General features: G+C 39.8%; 1 protein-coding gene, 1 long non-coding RNA gene and 1 pseudogene across 2 annotated transcripts in view; all 3 read right to left on the reverse strand.

Annotated features, from left to right (window-relative positions):
- The window catches only part of LOC147309981 (receptor-type tyrosine-protein phosphatase R-like), a 32998-nt gene extending 29473 nt beyond the window's left edge, over positions 1 to 3525 (reverse strand). The window contains exon 1 of the mRNA XM_086270422.1: positions 2825 to 3525. Coding sequence (XP_086126548.1) covers positions 2825 to 2870 — 46 coding nt within the window. The 5' untranslated portion in view covers positions 2871 to 3525. The remainder of the gene's footprint in view (positions 1 to 2824) is intronic.
- Positions 3526 to 6456: 2931 nt separating this feature from the next.
- On the reverse strand, positions 6457 to 17510 carry LOC147309982 (protein NLRC3-like; annotated as a pseudogene).
- Positions 14350 to 15593, reverse strand: LOC147309983 (uncharacterized). The gene is made up of 3 exons (XR_015125906.1): positions 14847 to 15593; positions 14568 to 14773; positions 14350 to 14488 (listed from the first exon to the last, which is right to left on the reverse strand). It is a non-coding gene; the product is annotated as an uncharacterized LOC147309983 (long non-coding RNA).
- Positions 17511 to 19052: the final 1542 nt, after the last annotated feature.

Consider the following 19052-nt stretch of genomic DNA (forward strand, 5'->3'; position numbering starts at 1 on the left):
TTCCATGAGACTACCAGCAAATCACAGGTCAAATTAGAGCAAGGGCAAAGTCTTCAGTATGCGCGTGTGTGAGAGAGGAGGAGAGATGTTTAAAGTTATGACTATTAAAATTCATTAACAGGTTTAAATGAGAAAAAACAAGGACACAAGGATGTTGACTTCTTGTTACTGTAAAATAAATCTGTTTCAAGTTAAGTATCGTGTTTGTCTTCTGTCTTTATTTCCATCCAATGTTTGTCTTGAAGAAAAAAAAAAAAAAAAAAAAAAAGAATCTCCCACTGCAGCGGGTAGGAATGTACCCACTGGAACATTTGGGGTCTATAACACAGATTGTATAGAAAAGATGGATGTAGCCACTGTGACATCACCCTTTTGTTTCTGAGCTCCGCATTTTGAAGCCTTACCTTTAGCATTTGGGCCTCCATCATGTTTTATTGGACCTAGTCACCATATCTGTGATGAGTGCCATGCAAGGTTATCAGCGAAGTGAGCAAAATTGGTTAGAAGGTTGGAAAACATCCAAATAAAATTCTACAATTTCACTGCATATAGGTCATATTGTTGATCAGATACTTGTAAGAAGGCCACAACAGGCTCCAATTAGCTTTAGAGACCACAACTGTTTGTGGTCAACAAAGTCTGCCAAAATCAACAGACACCAAACACTGATCTGCCCTGAAAGGGCCAAAAGAAGGAAGACAAAAAAAGTGCTCATCCAACAGGTGATGTACACAAATCTGCAAAAATGATTAATGATTGATACTTCTGATTATAACTGTGATCATAAGAATACAAAATGAAATATCTCCTGGTCACACTATGTACCTCTCAAATATCAAATTATGAAGATTACAGATCTCACACTATAGTCAAAACTCCATCAGTCTCAAACCAACGTGGTCGCACAATACCAGCGTCTCAGGAGATCTCAGTGTTCCTATGTCAAGATGTTTCAAAAGTGCTTACTTTTAGTTTTCTTTGCCTTAAAAGCTTCATAGTAATCCCATTCAAGGTGTGAGATATCAATGTTATTGCCATCTTTGTTTACATCCAAGCAGTGATGCAGAATCAGGACTCTTTACAATTTTTAAGGCAGTAAAATTCTTTTCAGAACATGAATGAGCTAAGTCCCTCGAACAAGACGAATATCTGGATCTGTCTGTAATATTTTCTTCTTCTGTCATTCTTATTTAATCATGCCCACTCTCTTGTATTGGTAAAGAATCCTTTCAGAAATTTCTGGATCCCGATTGAGTCCCCTTCTTCTGGTTAGACCTTTCCTAAATCCATTCTCAAATTTGGAGAAACCCAACGAAGAACACCAAACCTTTCCTATGAAACTCTTAACCTACTTCAAAAAGCAAACCCATTTCCCTCTACCTTTTATTAGAGTTATTCCAGTCGTTCCAGCAGCATCCATTTCACCTGCCTGGGGAAATCTAAAAGCAGCTTCCAGGAAAACAAAAGTGCAATCTTCTTCCTGTTTAGGAGCTTTCATTTCCCCCAGGAGGCTTCATGCCCGTTGTCAGACAGAAAAGTCAAAGGGATGCTTGTATGGAGCCAAATCAAAGGAGCAATGATACATTTTTAGCCAAATTAAAAACTTGTCTTTAAACAGCAGGAACCTAACTGTACTTGGAGGAATCTGAACCGAGAAGTTTCTAGTTTACAAAAAAGAAAAGCACTTACATATGCATGCCAAAAAGGGCAGCATTTGTGCCAAAACAACCTCACAACAGAGGAAAATGCTCCACAGCTCACTTACTGCAGAGCTCCAGTTTCACCTCAGCCTGGTAAAAATGGAGCCCTGCAGTGAGCCAGTAGCTGATCTTATTCTTCAGCTGTGCGCTTGTTTCCAGCCCAGCACCTGCTTCTACCAGTCATATCATGTAGCAATACTGAAATGCATCCGTCTGTGGTGCACAGGTAAAAGTGAATCCCTGCAGTGTGGGAGCCATCGATCTTCTTGAATTTCTATACAACCTCATGTGTAAAACACAGCAGCTGTCCAGCTGCCAATTAGGAGCCCAGGTTTGTGGGGACACAGTCTGGTGGTTTACTCTGACCTAGATTCAATTTTGAGACTTTGCTCAGGAACTGCGTCATTAAAACAGCCGGGAAGGTGCAGTGAGGATGCCAGCACCTTCTGCCGCAGCTTCAGATGACTCGATTATAGAAATGGAATATTTTTAAATGCAATCCTTTTGATACAGAAATTATTAAATGGAAAAAAAATTTTCAAGCACAGGTCTTAAAATGCTATGCTCAAAATCACAGTACCCCACTTCAGTGTGTCATTCTGGGATTAACATTATTAAACAGAAACTATTAAAATGTTGCTCTGTGAAAATGATATAGCATCTGCACTAGAAAATACTGGAAAACTATATGAGTCAGCAATGGAAATGGGTTCTATCATAGCCTATTTTTGCAGTATTTGCAGCAATAGAGTCATCTATATTCAACACTTCTGTACAGACAATATTTAAAAGTCTTTTCTATGTTTTTGTTCCTCTACATGTGTACAGCACACATGCTGTGGAAGACTTAAGCACTTCTTCTGAGGAATGTCAGCTTAAGGACTTAAACTATGTATTTGCAGTTGATATAACATCACCTGCACTGGGTAAAATCCTATTAAGGACGCTAGCAGTTTTTCTTTCTTATTTTATCTGGAAGACCTTCAGCCAGCTATCAAACAAGCAAACCGCACATTAGAGGAGATGTGAGCACCATCTGCGCGCATGTTTACAGGCTGGACTGTAGAAACATATTTAATCACCGAAACAGGATCACTGTGAAGTAACACACAGCAGGCGCTTACCTGTGAGCAGCAGCTGTGTCCATATTAGACACACGGACAGAAACATGGTGAATGCTCCTTTGCAGCTCACTCTGAAAGAATCAGCTCCTCGGATTTCCTCCTGCAGCTTGTCTCGGTGCTGTAATCAGCCCGCGGCTCTTTCCTTCATTAAGCAGCCGCTGCCAGAGCTCCGCAGACCCGCTCCGGCACCGAACCCCGCGTCGCTCCTTCTCCGCCCTGCCGTGCCCTAAAGCGGCCTGGCCGAAAAACGAAGAGTCGTTCTCCAACCGCGTTAGATGCGAGCAAAAGCAGAGGACTCTCTCCCTCTGACATCAAAGGAAGAATAGTGTTTGTGTCCACATCAGCTTCAGGTGGAGGATGAAGGCTGGCGAGGATGAAGAGAGAGACGAAGGGGAGGAGAGAAGGCGTGGAGAGGAGACGAGGATTCGTCCTTAAGAATATCAGCGCTCAAATTAATCTCAATACTATTAGAATGATTTCAGTCATCTTCGCCATTATTTTGTTTAGCGATTAATAGAATTACATTTATAAAAACCTATGTTAGCAATAATGCAACAAATCGTTTACCCAGAACATCGTTTTACTTTAAATGACTGCAATAAAATTGTAATTTTTCAGTCACTAGCCTGATCCCAGAATGTATTTATCATATCATATTATATCATATAATCCACCATCATGGCTGATATTTCTGTGTGGAGTCTGGCTGGGTCCTCTCCGGGTACTCTGGTTTCCTCCAACAGTCCAAACACGCGCTTGTTAGGTTCACTGGTGATTTTAATTGGCTGTAGGTGTTGTAGATGTAAGTGTGAATGGTTGGTCTGTGTTCCCCTGCTACAGACCGATGACCTGTGCAGTGTATCCCGCTTCTTGCCCTATGGCAGTTTCCCCACAACCCTAAATTGGATAAGGAGAAGAAAATGGATAATGTAATATAATATAATATAATATAATATAATATAATATAATATAATATAATATAATATAATATAGGTGACTATAAGAGACTACAAGGTAACTCTAGCTCTGGCTGTCTGGACTTTGCTTCATCACCAGGAGTGTAAAGTATGAAATAATAATACAAATAATACCTTCAGTTTGGAGATGCTGCTGTGGAACACCAGCTTGAAGTTGCTCTGTGGCTCCAGCTCAATCCAGATCAGTCAAACGTGGGATGCTTAGAGGAGACAACAACTGACAGTTGTAGCCGAGTCCATGCTAATCACCTGATTGTCAGCTGCCAGAAGCTTAAAACAAGATGTTTGGCAGAGATTTGTCAAGTCATTCATGGGCACGGCCCACATACTCATCTCCGCTGCTCATCCCAGAAATGTGTTTTCCTTACAAATAAGGCTCAATTTAAGGGGAAATAAACAGAATAAATAAATGAATAAAAAAAGGGGTATTGCCAAAAAGCTTTGTTACAATAATAAAATAATTTAGCAAAACATAAATTTTCTTACTTATTTTAATATATACAATTATTACTTTTTGACCAACTATGTGCACAAGTACAAGGAATTGGGCTCTAATTATTTCTTTGCTCTCAGAACACAGTCGACAACAGACAATACCAGCATGCGCAAAGACAATGGAATAACAGAGCCTTTCCAAAAAATTAGAATATCATGGAAAAGTATATTTATTTCCATAATTCCATTCAAAAAAACTTTCATAGATTATAGACTCAGGGCCCACAACTTAAATGATTTTAAGGACTTAGTTGTTTATTTGTACATAATTTGGGCTTCCAGCTCATAAAAGCCACAAAAATAGGAACCTCTTACAGACAGGTCAGACCTGTCTGTAAGAGGTTATTAATGACATTTGGTAATCTTGTTTTCTCAAAAGGATTTTTACCTGTGTAGGTTGTTTGTAAAATTACTGAAACACCCGAAGCTTCATATAGTCAATATCTGCAACTTCAAAGTGAAAGAGCTACGTGTATTTATGCACTTGGCACAGGAGCTGTAAATATTCATCTCTACCAATTATTCCTGACAGAGGACTTATTCTAAGAACTCAGAGCTGAGGTTCCCCTTTTCTAAGACTGTATGTTCTTAGAAAAGAGGAAGCTGTTAGTTGTTTATCACACAAGAGTTCATGTCAAAAGTCACATAGACATTTGCTTAGTGATCAATAAAAGAACACATTTCATGAAGCTGATCACACTATATACAATTTTCTTCTGACAAACATTTATGGCTCTCAGGCTTTTTTCACATTGATGTGTTTAACAAAGTCACAAATATTTATAATGTCACTTTTTTTTTCAAATTCAGATTCAGGGTTTGCAGTAGTGACTGTTGAGTCATTTTTGATAACGTTTCCCAAAAGAAAATCATTAAATAATCATTACTATTCAAAATTAAATCATTTTTCTTAGCATATTGTTAATACATATTATCACAGCATCAGAATTTACAAGTAAAACTGATGATGGTACAAAAATTAAACATTAAGATGAACAAATATAATGGGCACATCTGATTATGTGTTAGTAAACTGTGAGTAAAGAGGCAACAGGTAACCATGACAATATTATAACTATTTATTTCCTGTTATAAAACAGTTGACATCGTATAAATTTTTAAATATGAAAAAAGCCAGCTTTCATACTGTCCTTTTCTTCTGCTGTGAATCTTACTGTTTCACTGCTCAACTTGCTGGTAGAGCTGTCGTCATATTTATAGAGACTATAGATAAAAACTAATTGGAAAAATAAAATGAAAATCGAAATAATCCTGCACTGACAGGAATGACAATCTGCAAATTCAGTAGTATGAACAAGTGTTTGCATATTTGATTTTCTAATCTTTTTGGATATTTGTCCATTTAAATGTTTCAGATTGTTAAACAAATTTAAATATTAGACAAACATAACAGTGGGGTTGGGTTAATTAGAAACACTAAATTGTGAATGTGGGGGTGAATGTGAGTGCAAATGGTTGTCTCTGTTCATGTGTTAGCCCTGCAAAAGACTGGCAACCTGTCCAGGGTGTACCCTGCCTCTCGCCCTAAGGCAGCTTGGATAGGCTCCAGCGCCCCCGCAACCCTGAAAAGGATAAGTGGAAGCGAATGGATGGATGGAGATAACACAAGTAAACACAAAATGAGTTTCTAAATGAAGGTGTGTATTATTAAGGGGGGAAAATTTTCAAATCTACATGGCCCCATGTGAAAAAGCAATGGCAAACACTTTTTCACACCACTGTACAAGCTCTGAAGTATAAACTGAATATTCCCCACAGTTCCCCATCATTCCACAGGGTGAAGCTGCAGCTCAAAACACTACAACCACAACCACAGCCTACACTAGTTCAAAGCACACCGATTCTCAGTGTTGTGTCATAAACAGAAATATTCTGCAGAGACTTTTTTAAAGAATACTTAAATGAATAAAATAGATGAAATAAAATGCAGGTGAATATGGAGCAGAGGGGGTGGAGTCAGTGTGTGTCTGCAGAGAGTGTGTAGAAGGACAGAGCAGCAGCAGAGCAGTCCAGACATACTGCTGAGGGAGACACAGGAATGATGGTGGACTCTGCTGTGTCTGACAGCAGAGCTGTTCCCACAGCAGTTCACTCTGCAGCACTAACAGTCATCTGAACTGCTTCTCATTCCTCTGTCAGTCACTGCTGGATTAAACTCTGCTTTTCACTCCACTTCCCAGTAACAATGACCAGTTGGAACATCTCCCCAAACACAAGCTGCTGCTGTCCTTTCTTAGCCCTGGTAACTTCACTTCCAGCTGTAGAACAAAGGATAAAAGAACAGAGATGATAAATGAGTGTTTACAGAGGCTCTCTTCAGCAGCTGTCAGTCAGTGTTGCAGGAAATCCAGCAAAAAGAGCAGCAGGGACTTGGTTGTGGTGGAGCAGCTGCGTGCCTTCCTCTCAGTTTTGGACTTAATATGCAGAACTAGAAACACTTTATACTTATACTTTATACTTACTTTATTACTGTACCAACACTTTAGTGATGGCTCTCTGTGTTTTCATGAACATCTCATCTATTTCTGCATCACTTTTTAATAAACAGAGACTGTCCCTGAAGTTATCTGGATGAAACCCCTAAGAGAAGGACAAATATATATAAAATATATATAATTTTTTTAATATATAAAATATATATAAAATAGTAGCAGAGCTTCCGTTCTGCATGCTAATAAATGTACTCTTAAATAGCACCCAGTTAATTTCTCTGCTTCAGTCAAATTGATCTCAGACCTGTCACGAAGATGAAGCTAATCTGGTGTTAAAATGAATACAAAAATATGTGAGATCAGATTGGAGAGTTTGATTCAAATTGTATGGCTGTCAGTTAGAATCCAGCTTTATTTCTTGTAGACATGAACACAACACTAATTATCTTCACAGAACTTAAACACCTGATCACAAAAAGATTTTTGGCTCACCTGACTGGTCGAATGTCGTCTGTCTCCTCTTACATCTTCAATGAATCAAGCAGGCACTGAAAAGTTTTACAGAAAACACAGGAGTTTTGCTTTCATACTAACTTTCTTTAGCACAATACTTCTGAAGCAAAGATGGAGTACACCCTCTACTGACCTCATACACTCTAGTCTGCAGTGTGGATTTTTGGCTAGATCAGAGAGCAGCTCCTGAAGGATTCAGATGCATCTGAATCCTTCAGTTTAGAATAGAATAGAATTCAACTTTATTGTCATTGCACATGTCACAGGTACAGGGCAATGAAATGCAGTTTGCATCCATCCAGAAGTGCTTTAACCATGATATAGATATATTACAATATATACATTCACTTGTAAATATGTGTTGGCTTTAGGGACAAAATCTCAAATTGAAGGTTAAAATTGCATAATTGTAACAAAAAATTAATTCATTTAAAATTAATATCTGAGGAAAAATTACTTTGAATTTACTAACAATCTGGCAAAGGTTTAGTAAAAAAATGACTAAAATATCCATTACAAAGAAATGAAAACCTTTTGTGTTTAAGTAAAACTCAAATTGGATTCAATAATTTTCCAATTAAAATTTATAAATAATGACTGAATAGTAAGAGAAAATCAAATTAATTTAACTTTTCTGAGTAAAATGAATCAATTTCACAAAGAGAACATTCAAACAGTAATTGTTTTTATTGTGGAATATAAAATGTATACAAAATTTATAATATAACATTTTTCTGATTAATTTAGATTGCATGCACTGAAATTCTTCACTAGTGCTTGGAATAATAATAATAATAATAATAATAATAATAATAATAATAATAATAATAATAATAGGAAGAATAGGTCATACTTAGAAATACAGTTTCAGCCAACTCCTCAAGAAGGTCCGTCTTTACTTTGGAAAAGTAGAAGATTTCCATTCTTTTTATACTCCTCAGTGGCTCTTTCCAGTTACATTTCAGTTTTGCATGCTGACTGTGGAATAGGGAACAGCTTTGGCCAGGTCTCACAAAGTTCTGCCTTTTGAGAATAATGGTGTCCCGAGAAGTGGTTGCAGCAGAGTCTGCATTGGATACAACTGGATTGGATGATGAGTCATAGTCAGCTGACAGTTGATCAGTGTCTTTGTCTTTTATCTGGTCACTTCTGCGAATAGTGAAGTAGTCCTGAAATTTTGGTTTAAAATACTGAAGTCGTTTGAAATCCCAAAGGTATCCTTCACAACACTTTGCAGCTCCTTTTCTGTTGGTGGGATCCCTGATGGAAGAACCAACTTCTCGATTTGGTCATCAGTGATTACATGGAGCTCTATCTCGTTCAACCTAGAATAAAATGTAAATGGGCAGAGTTAACTTATATTAAATAGGGTCAACTTAGTCAATTTCTTCTGCTTCAATTTCAAAACTAGTAGTTTAATTCAATACAATCATCCATCACAACCTATTTAAAATTCATAGTCTACATACTGATCAGCTGAATTTAAGTTGAGGGATCTTCCAGCAACTGAAAAGCAGACAACATTAATAACAATCACACTCTCTGAAGTAAAAATTTTACACACACAAATTGTTAAAGACAAATTTGAATTAATACTAAAATTTTTAAAGGTGAGGTTCACATATAAAACGAAAGGTCCAAACGCATAGAAAAATCTCAGTTTTCAAAAATACTCGGGTACGTGTGGACGTAGCCTGATACACCAACCAAGTTTAACTGGAAACTCGCATCATCCCTCTATGTGAGCTGTGCCTGCACTAAAGTCACAGGGCTCCGACAGCATGAAAATGTAAACCAGTTATGTTGCTGGAGTGAGCCACTTTAGCTTAATTACCACAACTGAAAAACACTGCGTGGAGACAAAAGCTTCAAAAAACTGTGACTGACAAAATCCCGCACAATTTTTTTTAACTACATCACTGAGTGATGTAAATGAGGGAGGTTACAGCCCATCGAAATACATCATTAATATATGTTTTAATATGATAAAACATGTGGTTAGTCAAAGCTCTGAAGTAACACAGCCACAAAAGCTTGGAAAGTGATCTTATGCTAACAGTTCACTTCGTGCTATTTTGCGTAAAAATACGATACTGTCATTACAGTGGTCATTATTAATCTAATTTTGACGTATCATACTGTTTAGAACTTTAACTTAAAACTGCTATACGTTATTGTTTAAAACGTGTTGTATATTCATACAAATTAAGATAATCTCACCTCAGACAAAATGGAGATCATCCACTGCTGAACCGTGTGTGTCCTGCACATGGCACAACAGACTACGGGCGGAAGTGTAGAATGATTGAAATGAAAATGCTTTCATTAGTTAAATCTATTAGATTTCTTCATTTTTCACGGTACTCATACATTTTTGTTAAATCTGCTCAACAAAACTATTGCTTAATTGACCCCAAACAAAATTGTGAAAATTTTTTCTAGTCATTGTTTCTAGTTTTGCTTCCCTTGTCTTATCCAGTCCAATTACTCCCAGCTGTGCTCTCCTTCTGTGTCTCATTTCCATCGTTATCCCTCAGTGTATTTAAGCCCTGTGTTTCTCTTTGTTAGTGTTGCGTCCTCCCTCATAGCTGTGTATGATTAGCCTCCCCCCCGCGTACGATTTATTATTAGTTTTCCAAGTTTAGTTTTGTATCGTTTGGCCTTGTTTTCAGCAATAAAGCTGTGCTTTTGAGTTCGCGTTCCATCTCGGTGAGTTTTGCATTTGGGTCCTCTCCTGCCTACACACAGCCGTTTTGTGACAGACACCTACATTCTTCACCCTAAACTACGACAAATTTTGAACACAGCAAAATTGTCCATAAAAATAAGAAGCCATAGGACACCTGAATTAAAAACAAACAAACAAACACACTTACCTCAACTAAGTTGTATATGGAAGAAAAAAAAAGAGTCTTTTGTTAGCGTGGGACCCGGTAATGTGGGGAAGTAACAATAATAATAATGTTTAAAAAGTCCACATGAAAAAGCAGGTTCTGTTTACAATTAAAAACTAAACTTAAAGAGAAAGCAAAGCTACTTCCAATATCAAGTTATTAAAAACAAAATGATGACAACAAAAATTAGAAGCTCATCAAAAAGAACAAAATCAAATCACTCTCAGACATCTGACACAGTCCTCTAACCAGAAAGAAGACTTCAATTGCCACAAACACAGACTACATGCTGAAGAACAAAAGCTATATGGCCCTCAGGTTTTCCTATCTCAGATTACTGTGAGGTAACCTTTTTCTTTTCTTTTTTTAACCTAGAAAACAGAATTGTTGATTTTATCCTCGACTACTGGTTTGGTGTATGGATTGTAAAGGACCCAATGTGAAAGACACTGGAGGCAGAGCATTCTAACTAAAAGTAATCTTCAGTAGCCATATCTAAAAGGAAAACCAGTACTGAAAGTACTGAAAACAGAGATTACTAACACATAAAATATCACACTAGGCCACAAATATATCCAATGCATCACCACGGGGGAGGGGGGCAGAGACAGGGAACATTACATTCATCACACAGCATAGGTGTCAGTTTATAAGGGACTTGCTTAACACTTCAAACTAAGGCACATTCAGTAAACTGACCTCAGAGTTTCCAGTCTACAATTTGGGCTCTTCAATGCAGCAGACAGCAGATCCACTCCTGAATCCTGCATCACATTCAAGCTCAGGTCCAGCTCTGTCACATGGGAGTTCTTGGCCTTTAGAGCTGAGGCTATGGTTTCATAGTGAGTCAGTGACAGTTGACATCCAGAAAGTCTACAATGACAGATACATTTTTAAAAATTTGTTATAAAGATAGCACGTTTTTCATACATTTCATGTGGAAATGGGGTGCTCACGCACAAATCTGTGGTTATCTTATATTATTTGCCCACTAGATGTCCTCATCAGTTCACTCCCTTGTCCTTTGCCCTAAAGGCCCAAAGGTGTACAAATGCAGACATGATAATCATGTAGATTTGAATTAGGTATGAAAAAGTGATGCAATGGTGGCCTTCTGATGCTAAGTCACCCAAAATGACATTGCACCTAAAAACTTAGTCAATAACACTCAAGGCAACAACAAGGCAAAGACAAAACAAACAACCACAACAATGACAACCACAGTCACATTTTTTTATTACTGCATCCATCCACTTATGCTGAGCCCACCCAGAATGGCCGAAAACCTCACACTATCTAAGGGAGCGGCCAGGTCTAACAGTATTCTTTCTCAAATAATGGATTAGGCAAAATAAATGTAAATAATAGCAATAATTTCTGTAACAAGGACAACCTTTAGCCTTATATCATTGTACATTATGCAATACCCTCATTCTTTTATCACTACAAAAGATAAATAAAAAAGATAAAACACACACACACAGAAAAATAATCAACCACAAAAAAAAACAAAACAATAAAAACAGAACAGCTTAATTAACACTGATTTAAGATGTTAATCACACCTTGTCTCACCAAGCCTTTCTGCAGTTCCTCACAGCTGGAATCAATTTCCATTTTCCCACCAATGTTGTGTTAAACTTCCACAGATCCAACTCATCCAGAACCTCTTCAAATGTTTGCAGCATTAAGACCAGAAAAGTGCACTGTGACTCCGAGAGGGCTCTCCCTAATTTGGTCTTTGACCTCAGGAACTCTTGGATTTCCTGATGCAATGTGCAGTCATTCATCTCCAACAGACAGTAGATGATGTTGATGCTTCTGTCCGGAGACATGTTGTAAATGTTCATTCTCGTCACATTGTTGATGACTCGCTGGGTGATTGATAATGCTCTGGGTCTTTCCTCTGTTTGACCCCACAGGCCTCTGAATTTTCTATAGCTGTTTAGTGTCATTGTTTGAATTGAATTCTTTGAATTGAAAAGGTCTATGAGTCTGTCATTTATTTGCGTATTTGTCTCTGTCTGACCAAGCAGATCTCCTAAGAGTCTGTGGTTGGACTCCAGAAAGAGACCATGAAGGAAGCGAACAAACAGGTCCAGGTGGCCATTTTTACTTTCGAGGGATTTCTGCATGACTCTCCACAAAAATTTATCCAAAAAGAATATATCTGTGGATGATGATGAATAAGATACTAAAGATTAAGGATAAATACAAAGACCATTTCTAAGGAACTTCTGAAGCATTTCTGTCTTCTGGTTGGTGTAACAGTGAAACATGTAGACTGCAGCCAGAAACTCCTGAAAGCTCAGATGAACAAAGTAGTAGACTGGATTCTGAAAGATACCACATTCTCTTTTGAAGACATTTGTACAGACTCTTGAGTACAAAGAGACCCCTACACCATTGATATCATGTTGCTCCATGTCTTCTCGGTAAAACACGTTTCCTTTCTCTAGATGTTCAAATGCCAGGCTTCCCAGCTTCAGAATATCTTGCTCATCAGTCTCCATCAGTTTTTGTGGACGTGTTTTATGTCCCTCATAGTACTCATAATTTTTTTGGTTGAATTAGTAGAAAATGTAAGTACATGTTAGTCATGGTCTTGGGCAGCTCTCCTCTCTACAGGGAGTGCAGAATTATTAGGCAAATGAGTATTTTGTCCACATCATCCTCTTCATGCATGTTGTCTTACTCCAAGCTGTATAGGCTCGAAAGCCTACTACCAATTAAGCATATTAGGTGATGTGCATCTCTGTAATGAGAAGGGGTGTGGTCTAATGACATCAACACCCTATATCAGGTGTGCATAATTATTAGGCAACGTCCTTTCCTTTGGCAAAATGGGTCAAAAGAAGGACTTGACAGGCTCAGAAAAGTCAAAAATAGTGAGATATCTTGCAGAGGGATTGCAAAGCTTCTGCAGCGTGGTCATCGAACAATCAAGCGTTTCATTCAAAATAGTCAACAGGGTCGCAAGAAGCGTGTCGAAAAACCAAGGCGCAAAATAACTGCCCATGAACTGAGAAAAGTCAAGCGTGCAGCTGCCAAGATGCCACTTGCCACCAGTTTGGCCATATTTCAGAGCTGCAACATCACTGGAGTACCCAAAAGCACAAGGTGTGCAATACTCAGAGACATGGCCAAGGTAAGAAAGGCTGAAAGACGACCACCACTGAACAAGACACACAAGCTGAAACGTCAAGACTGGGCCAAGAAATATCTCAAGACTGCTTTTTCTAAGGTTTTTTGGACTGATGAAATGAGAGTGAGTCTTGATGGGCCAGATGGATGGGCCCGTGGCTGGATTGGTAAAGGGCAGAGAGCTCCAGTCCGACTCAGACGCCAGCAAGGTGGAGTACTGGTTTGGGCTGGTATCATCAAAGATGAGCTTGTGGGGCCTTTTCGGGTTGAGGATTGAGTCAAGCTCAACTCCCAGTCCTACTGCCAGTTTCTGGAAGACACCTTCAAGCAGTGGTACAGGAAGAAGTCTGCATCCTTCAAGAAAAACATGATTTTCATGCAGGACAATGCTCCATCACACGCGTCCAAGTACTCCACAGCGTGGCTGGCAAGAAAGGGTATAAAAGAAGAAAAACTAATGACATGGCCTCCTTGTTCACCTGATCTGAACCCCATTGAGAACCTGTGGTCCATCATCAAATGTGAGATTTACAAGGAGGGAAAACAGTACACCTCTCTGAACAGTGTCTGGGAGGCTGTGGTTGCTGCTGCACGCAATGTTGATGGTGAACAGATCAAAACACTGACAGAATCCATGGATGGCAGGCTTTTGAGTGTTCTTGCTAAGAAAGGTGGCTATATTGGCCGCTGATTTGTTTTTGTTTTGTTTTTGAATGTCAGAAATGTATATTTGTGAATGTGGAGATGTTATATTGGTTTCACTGGTAAAAATAAATAATTGAAATGGGTACAGTGGGGCAAAAAAGTATTTAGTCAGCCACCGATTGTGCAAGTTCCCCCACTTAAAATGATGACAGAGGTCAGTAATTTGCACCAGAGGTACACTTCAACTGTGAGACACAGAATGTGGAAAAAAAATCCATGAATCCACATGGTAGGATTTGTAAATGTCACGGCGACGGATGGCCGGTACTGAATAGGACTCAGGTGCAGAAACCCAGAGCGGAGACAGTAGATGATTTAATAATTTATTACGGTTAAGTGCAAGGGGAACAAAAAAAGGGAAACGTGGCAAAGACAGAAAATGACGAGACGTGGAGCCTTGGTGTGGCGTGCCCAGGGGAACGTGGCTAGGGCGAGGGAACGAGGCCTGAGAAGTGGAACGGAGCTGAGTGGGGAACAGTCACACTGAGGGGAGAGGATATAGAAGTTAGGCAGGTAGTGAAGGCAGCTCAGAAGTGGCCAGTATAAGAGCAGCAATTCTTACTTGCAGTTAGGGACCTGGAGTGTTTGAGAGGGGGATGATGAAGATCCAGGGGAGGCTGAGTGGCGTGGAAAGGCTGACCTGAGATCCGGGGCTCCAGATGGAGTGTGATGGCAGGAGGGCAGGCAGGTGAGGCACAGAGGGATTTCCAAAATGATCACTAGGTATTCCGAGTCCGGAGGTGGAGTGAGCCAGGGTGGGTACAGCAACTGTAGCACAAAAGAGTCTTTGTTAGTAAGATGAATCACAGCGAGAATTTGAAACACAAGACCTGTTACCAACATGGGTTGATGACGAACTGGCAGTGAGTGAACATCGATGTGTGGTTTAAATCCCTCTGGCTTGATAGCCTGCAATAGGCTCCAGGTGTGCAGGAGCTGGAGTTGGCCCTGCCCAGGGGCGGATCCCAGGTCAGTTCAGGAGCCTAATGGAAACTCCAGCCACCCACCGAAGACCATGACAGTAAAGAATTTATTCGTAAATTAGGGTGGAAAATAAGTATTTGGTCACCTCAAACAAGGAAAATCTCTGGCTCTCACAGACCTGTAACGTCTTCTGTAAGAAGCTTTTCTGTCCCCCACTCGTTACCTGTATGAATGGCACCTGTTTGAACTCATCATCTGTATAAAAGACACCTGTCCACTGCCTCAAACAGTCAGACTCCAAACTCCGCCATGGCCAAGACCAAAGAGCTTTCGAAGCACACCAGGAAAAGTATTGTAGACCTGCACCAGACTGGGAAGAGTGAATCTACAATAGGCAAGCAGCTTGGTGTGAAAAAATCAACTGTGGGAGCAATCATCAGAAAATGGAAGACATACAAGACCACTGATAATCTCCCTCGATCTGGGGCTCCACGCAAGATCTCATCCCGTGGGGTCAAAATGATCATGAGAACGGTGAGCAAAGATCCCAGAACCACACGGGGGGACCTGGTGAATGACCTGCAGAGAGCTGGGACCAAAGTAACAAAGGTCACCATCAGTAACACACTACAACGACAGGGAATCAAATCCCGCAGTGCCAGACGTGTTCCACTGCTGAAGCCAGTGCATGTCCAGGCCCGTCTGAAGTTTGCCAGAGAGCACATGGATGATACAGCAGAGGATTGGGAGAATGTCATGTGGTCAGATGAAACCAAAGTAGAACTTTTTGGTATAAACTCAACTCGTCGTGTTTGGAGGAAGAAGAATACTGAGTTGCATCCCAAGAACACCATACCTACTGTGAAGCATGGGGGTGGAAACATCATGCTATGGGGCTGTTTTTCTGCCAAGGGGACAGGACGACTGATCTGTGTTAAGGACAGAATGAATGGGGCCATGTATCGTGAGATTTTGAGCCAAAACCTCCTTCCATCAGTGAGAACTTTGAAGATGAAACGAGGCTGGGTCTTCCAACATGACAATGATCCAAAACACACCGCCCGGGCAACAAAGGAGTGGCTCCGTAAGAAGCATTTGAAAGTCCTGGAGTGGCCTAGCCAGTCTCCAGACCTCAACCCCATAGAAAATCTGTGGCGGGAGTTGGAAGTCCGTGTTGCTCGGCGACAGCCCCAAAACATCACTTCTCTCGAGAAGATCTGCATGGAGGAATGGGCCAAAATACCAGCTACTGTGTGTGCAAACCTGGTAAAGACCTATAGTAAACGTTTGACCTCTGTTATTGCCAACAAAGGTTATGTTACAAAGTATTGAGTTGTATTTTTGTTATTGACCAAATACTTATTTTCCACCCTGATTTACCAATAAATTCTTTACAAATCCTACCATGTGGATTCATGGATTTTTTTTTCACATTCTGTCTCTCACAGTTGAAGTGTACCTCTGGTGCAAATTACTGACCTCTGTCATCATTTTAGGTGGAGGAACTTGCACAATCGGTGGCTGACTAAATACTTTTTTGCCCCACTGTATATATTTGTTTTTTGTTAAGTTGCCTAATAATTATGCACAGTAATAGTCACCTGCACACACAGATATCCCCCTAAAATAGCTAAAACTAAAAACAAACTAAAAACTACTTCCAAAAACATTCAGCTTTGATATTAATGAGTTTTTTGGGTTCATTGAGAACATTGTTGTTGTTCAATAATAAAATTATTCCTCAAAAATACAACTTGCCTAATAATTCTGCACTCCCTGTAGTCAACATGTGCTCCAGAACTGTAGCAGTGATCCAGCAGAAGACTGGGATTCTAGACATGATGTGGAGACTGCTGAATGTCTTCATGTGGGAGATGATTCTGCTGGACAGCTCTTCATCATTGAATCTCCTCCTGAAGTACTGCTCCTTCTGGGCGTCAGTGAAGCCTCGTACTTCTGTAACCCTGTCAACACATGTAGGAGGGATCTGACTGGCTGCTGCGGGTCGAGAAGTTATCCAGATGAGAGCCAAGGGAAGCAGATTCCCCTTGATGAGATTTGTCAGCAGCTCGCTAACTGATGACTTCTGTGTGACATCAGACACGAGCTTCACTTTAGTGAAATTCAGTGAAAGTCTGCTTTCATCCAGGCCGTCAAAGATAAACAAAAGTTTGCAAACAGCGAGTTGCTCTGCTGTGACCTTTCGTAATATTGGATGAAAAACATCAAGCAGTTCCAGAAGACTGTACCGGTCATCTATGATCACGTTCAGCTCCCGGAATGAAAGCAAGACCACCACATCAATGTCTTGGTTTTCCAAACCTTCTGCCCAGTCCAGAGCGAACTTCTGTACTGAGAATGTTTTTCCAACTCCAGCAACACCAGTCGTCAGAACCACTCTGATGGGTTTCTGTTGTTCAGGTAAGGCTTCAAAAATGTCTTGGCACCTGATTTGAGTGTCATGCATGGGTTTCTCCTTGGAAGCCATTTCTAGCTGCCTCACCTCGTGCTGGGTATAAACAGTTTTAATTTGTCTCTCTGTGATATTGAACTTGATAGATAGATTCCCTGATAGACAGTTCCACTGCCCGTTTCATCAGCTCTTTCAGTCACACATTTATATTTCTTCCTGAGATCGATCTTATGTTCATCTAAAAGCTCCTGAAGGCCAGCATCTTCTGAAAGATAAGAAAAACAATCAAGAACAAAGAAAGAATTTAATATTGATTTAATATCTGAACAAAACACCAAAAAATAGTTTTCATAAATAAGCCCTTCAGCAGACAGATATTCAGTCTTACTTTGTATACAGCTGCTCCAACTTGCTGTCTGTGGCTGTGGAAATGAAGAAAAATTATAGTGCACACAAACAAGGAAATTGACTCACTAGTCAAATAAAGGTTATTCTGATTATGACCAGTACAAAAGACAATAAAGTCAGAGCCTTCATTGGGAATTAGATGTAGATATGGCAAACAACCCTGTTACGCCGCGAGGAGCGGTGAGGGAAACATCAGACTTCACTCTATCTTAATTGAAGTAATTGTTTTATTGTCTCTTGCCAACATCATGCACACGCAGACAGCAACTTCTCAAAATGGCTCCCAATCCATTTCCTCCTCCCTTTAAATACTCTAAAGACCACGCCTTCTTAATACAGACTGGCCTATAAAAGAGCTGCAATTGAGGCAGGCCTCTTCTTTACTGGGAAAACAAGATGGCCACCACAGAGGTAACCAGCAAAACACTTTGTTACATGAACGCTTCCCAACAAACCCTAAACACCAACTTCAAGCCAATTGCAGAAGTTATCACTAGTGATGGCCAAATGAAGCTTTCCGAAGCACTGAAGCTTGTATCGAAAAATGGTTCATTACTCGAAGCTTTTCAACACAGTCCTCTCCGGTGACATCTGGTGGCGAATATTTTGAAGAGCAGCTTGAATCTGCAAAATAAAACGGACTGCTCAATTATCACTGCTCACTCAAGAGTGGGGTTCTCTCCGATATTGGGCCACCGTTCCGTTGCTTTGAACATGTAATTGGTTTTGTTGTCTCGATTGGGGGGCTGAAAAAATGTAATGCGTATTTGCGTAATACATTTTGATCAATAAACTTTCCCTATTTAAACATGCACTATGGTGTGGCCTTTCTTTGCTCATAACTCCTTGATGTTGGTAAATACAATAAGTGAGCAATATATACATTATACATATGATAACGCACAGCACATTATGGAGTATGCCCCTGCTGTGGAGTCCTTCCACCATCTACTTGTCATTCAATCACTGGACAGCTGGACAGGTTCATACAAAATATTAGATGAGGCCAATTGTCCTATACATATTTTTGACCTAGGGGTGGGATTGATTGTGAACTGGAAAGGGAAAATGCTTAGGGGGCTGAGTACGGCTGCATCGTTACTGATTTGTAGAATCATTTTGATTCGATACAGGATCCGATTCAATATGATTGGAATCTGGAAAGTTTTGCCCCAGTCAGAAATATTACAATTCTGATCATTTAACAGTATATATCCATAATTTCGTATCTATTAAAAGAAAGCTGACACATGTGAGACTTAATTAGAGATGTAAACAGAGAGTTATGAAACCTGCAGCTGC

The sequence above is a fragment of the Aulonocara sp. 'chitande type north' Nkhata Bay genome, linkage group LG17 (assembly GCF_057382095.1).
Source record: "Aulonocara sp. 'chitande type north' Nkhata Bay isolate Kocher_YH1m ecotype deep benthic linkage group LG17, A_spYH_male_GT1.1, whole genome shotgun sequence".
Classification (NCBI taxonomy): domain Eukaryota; kingdom Metazoa; phylum Chordata; class Actinopteri; order Cichliformes; family Cichlidae; genus Aulonocara; species Aulonocara sp. 'chitande type north' Nkhata Bay.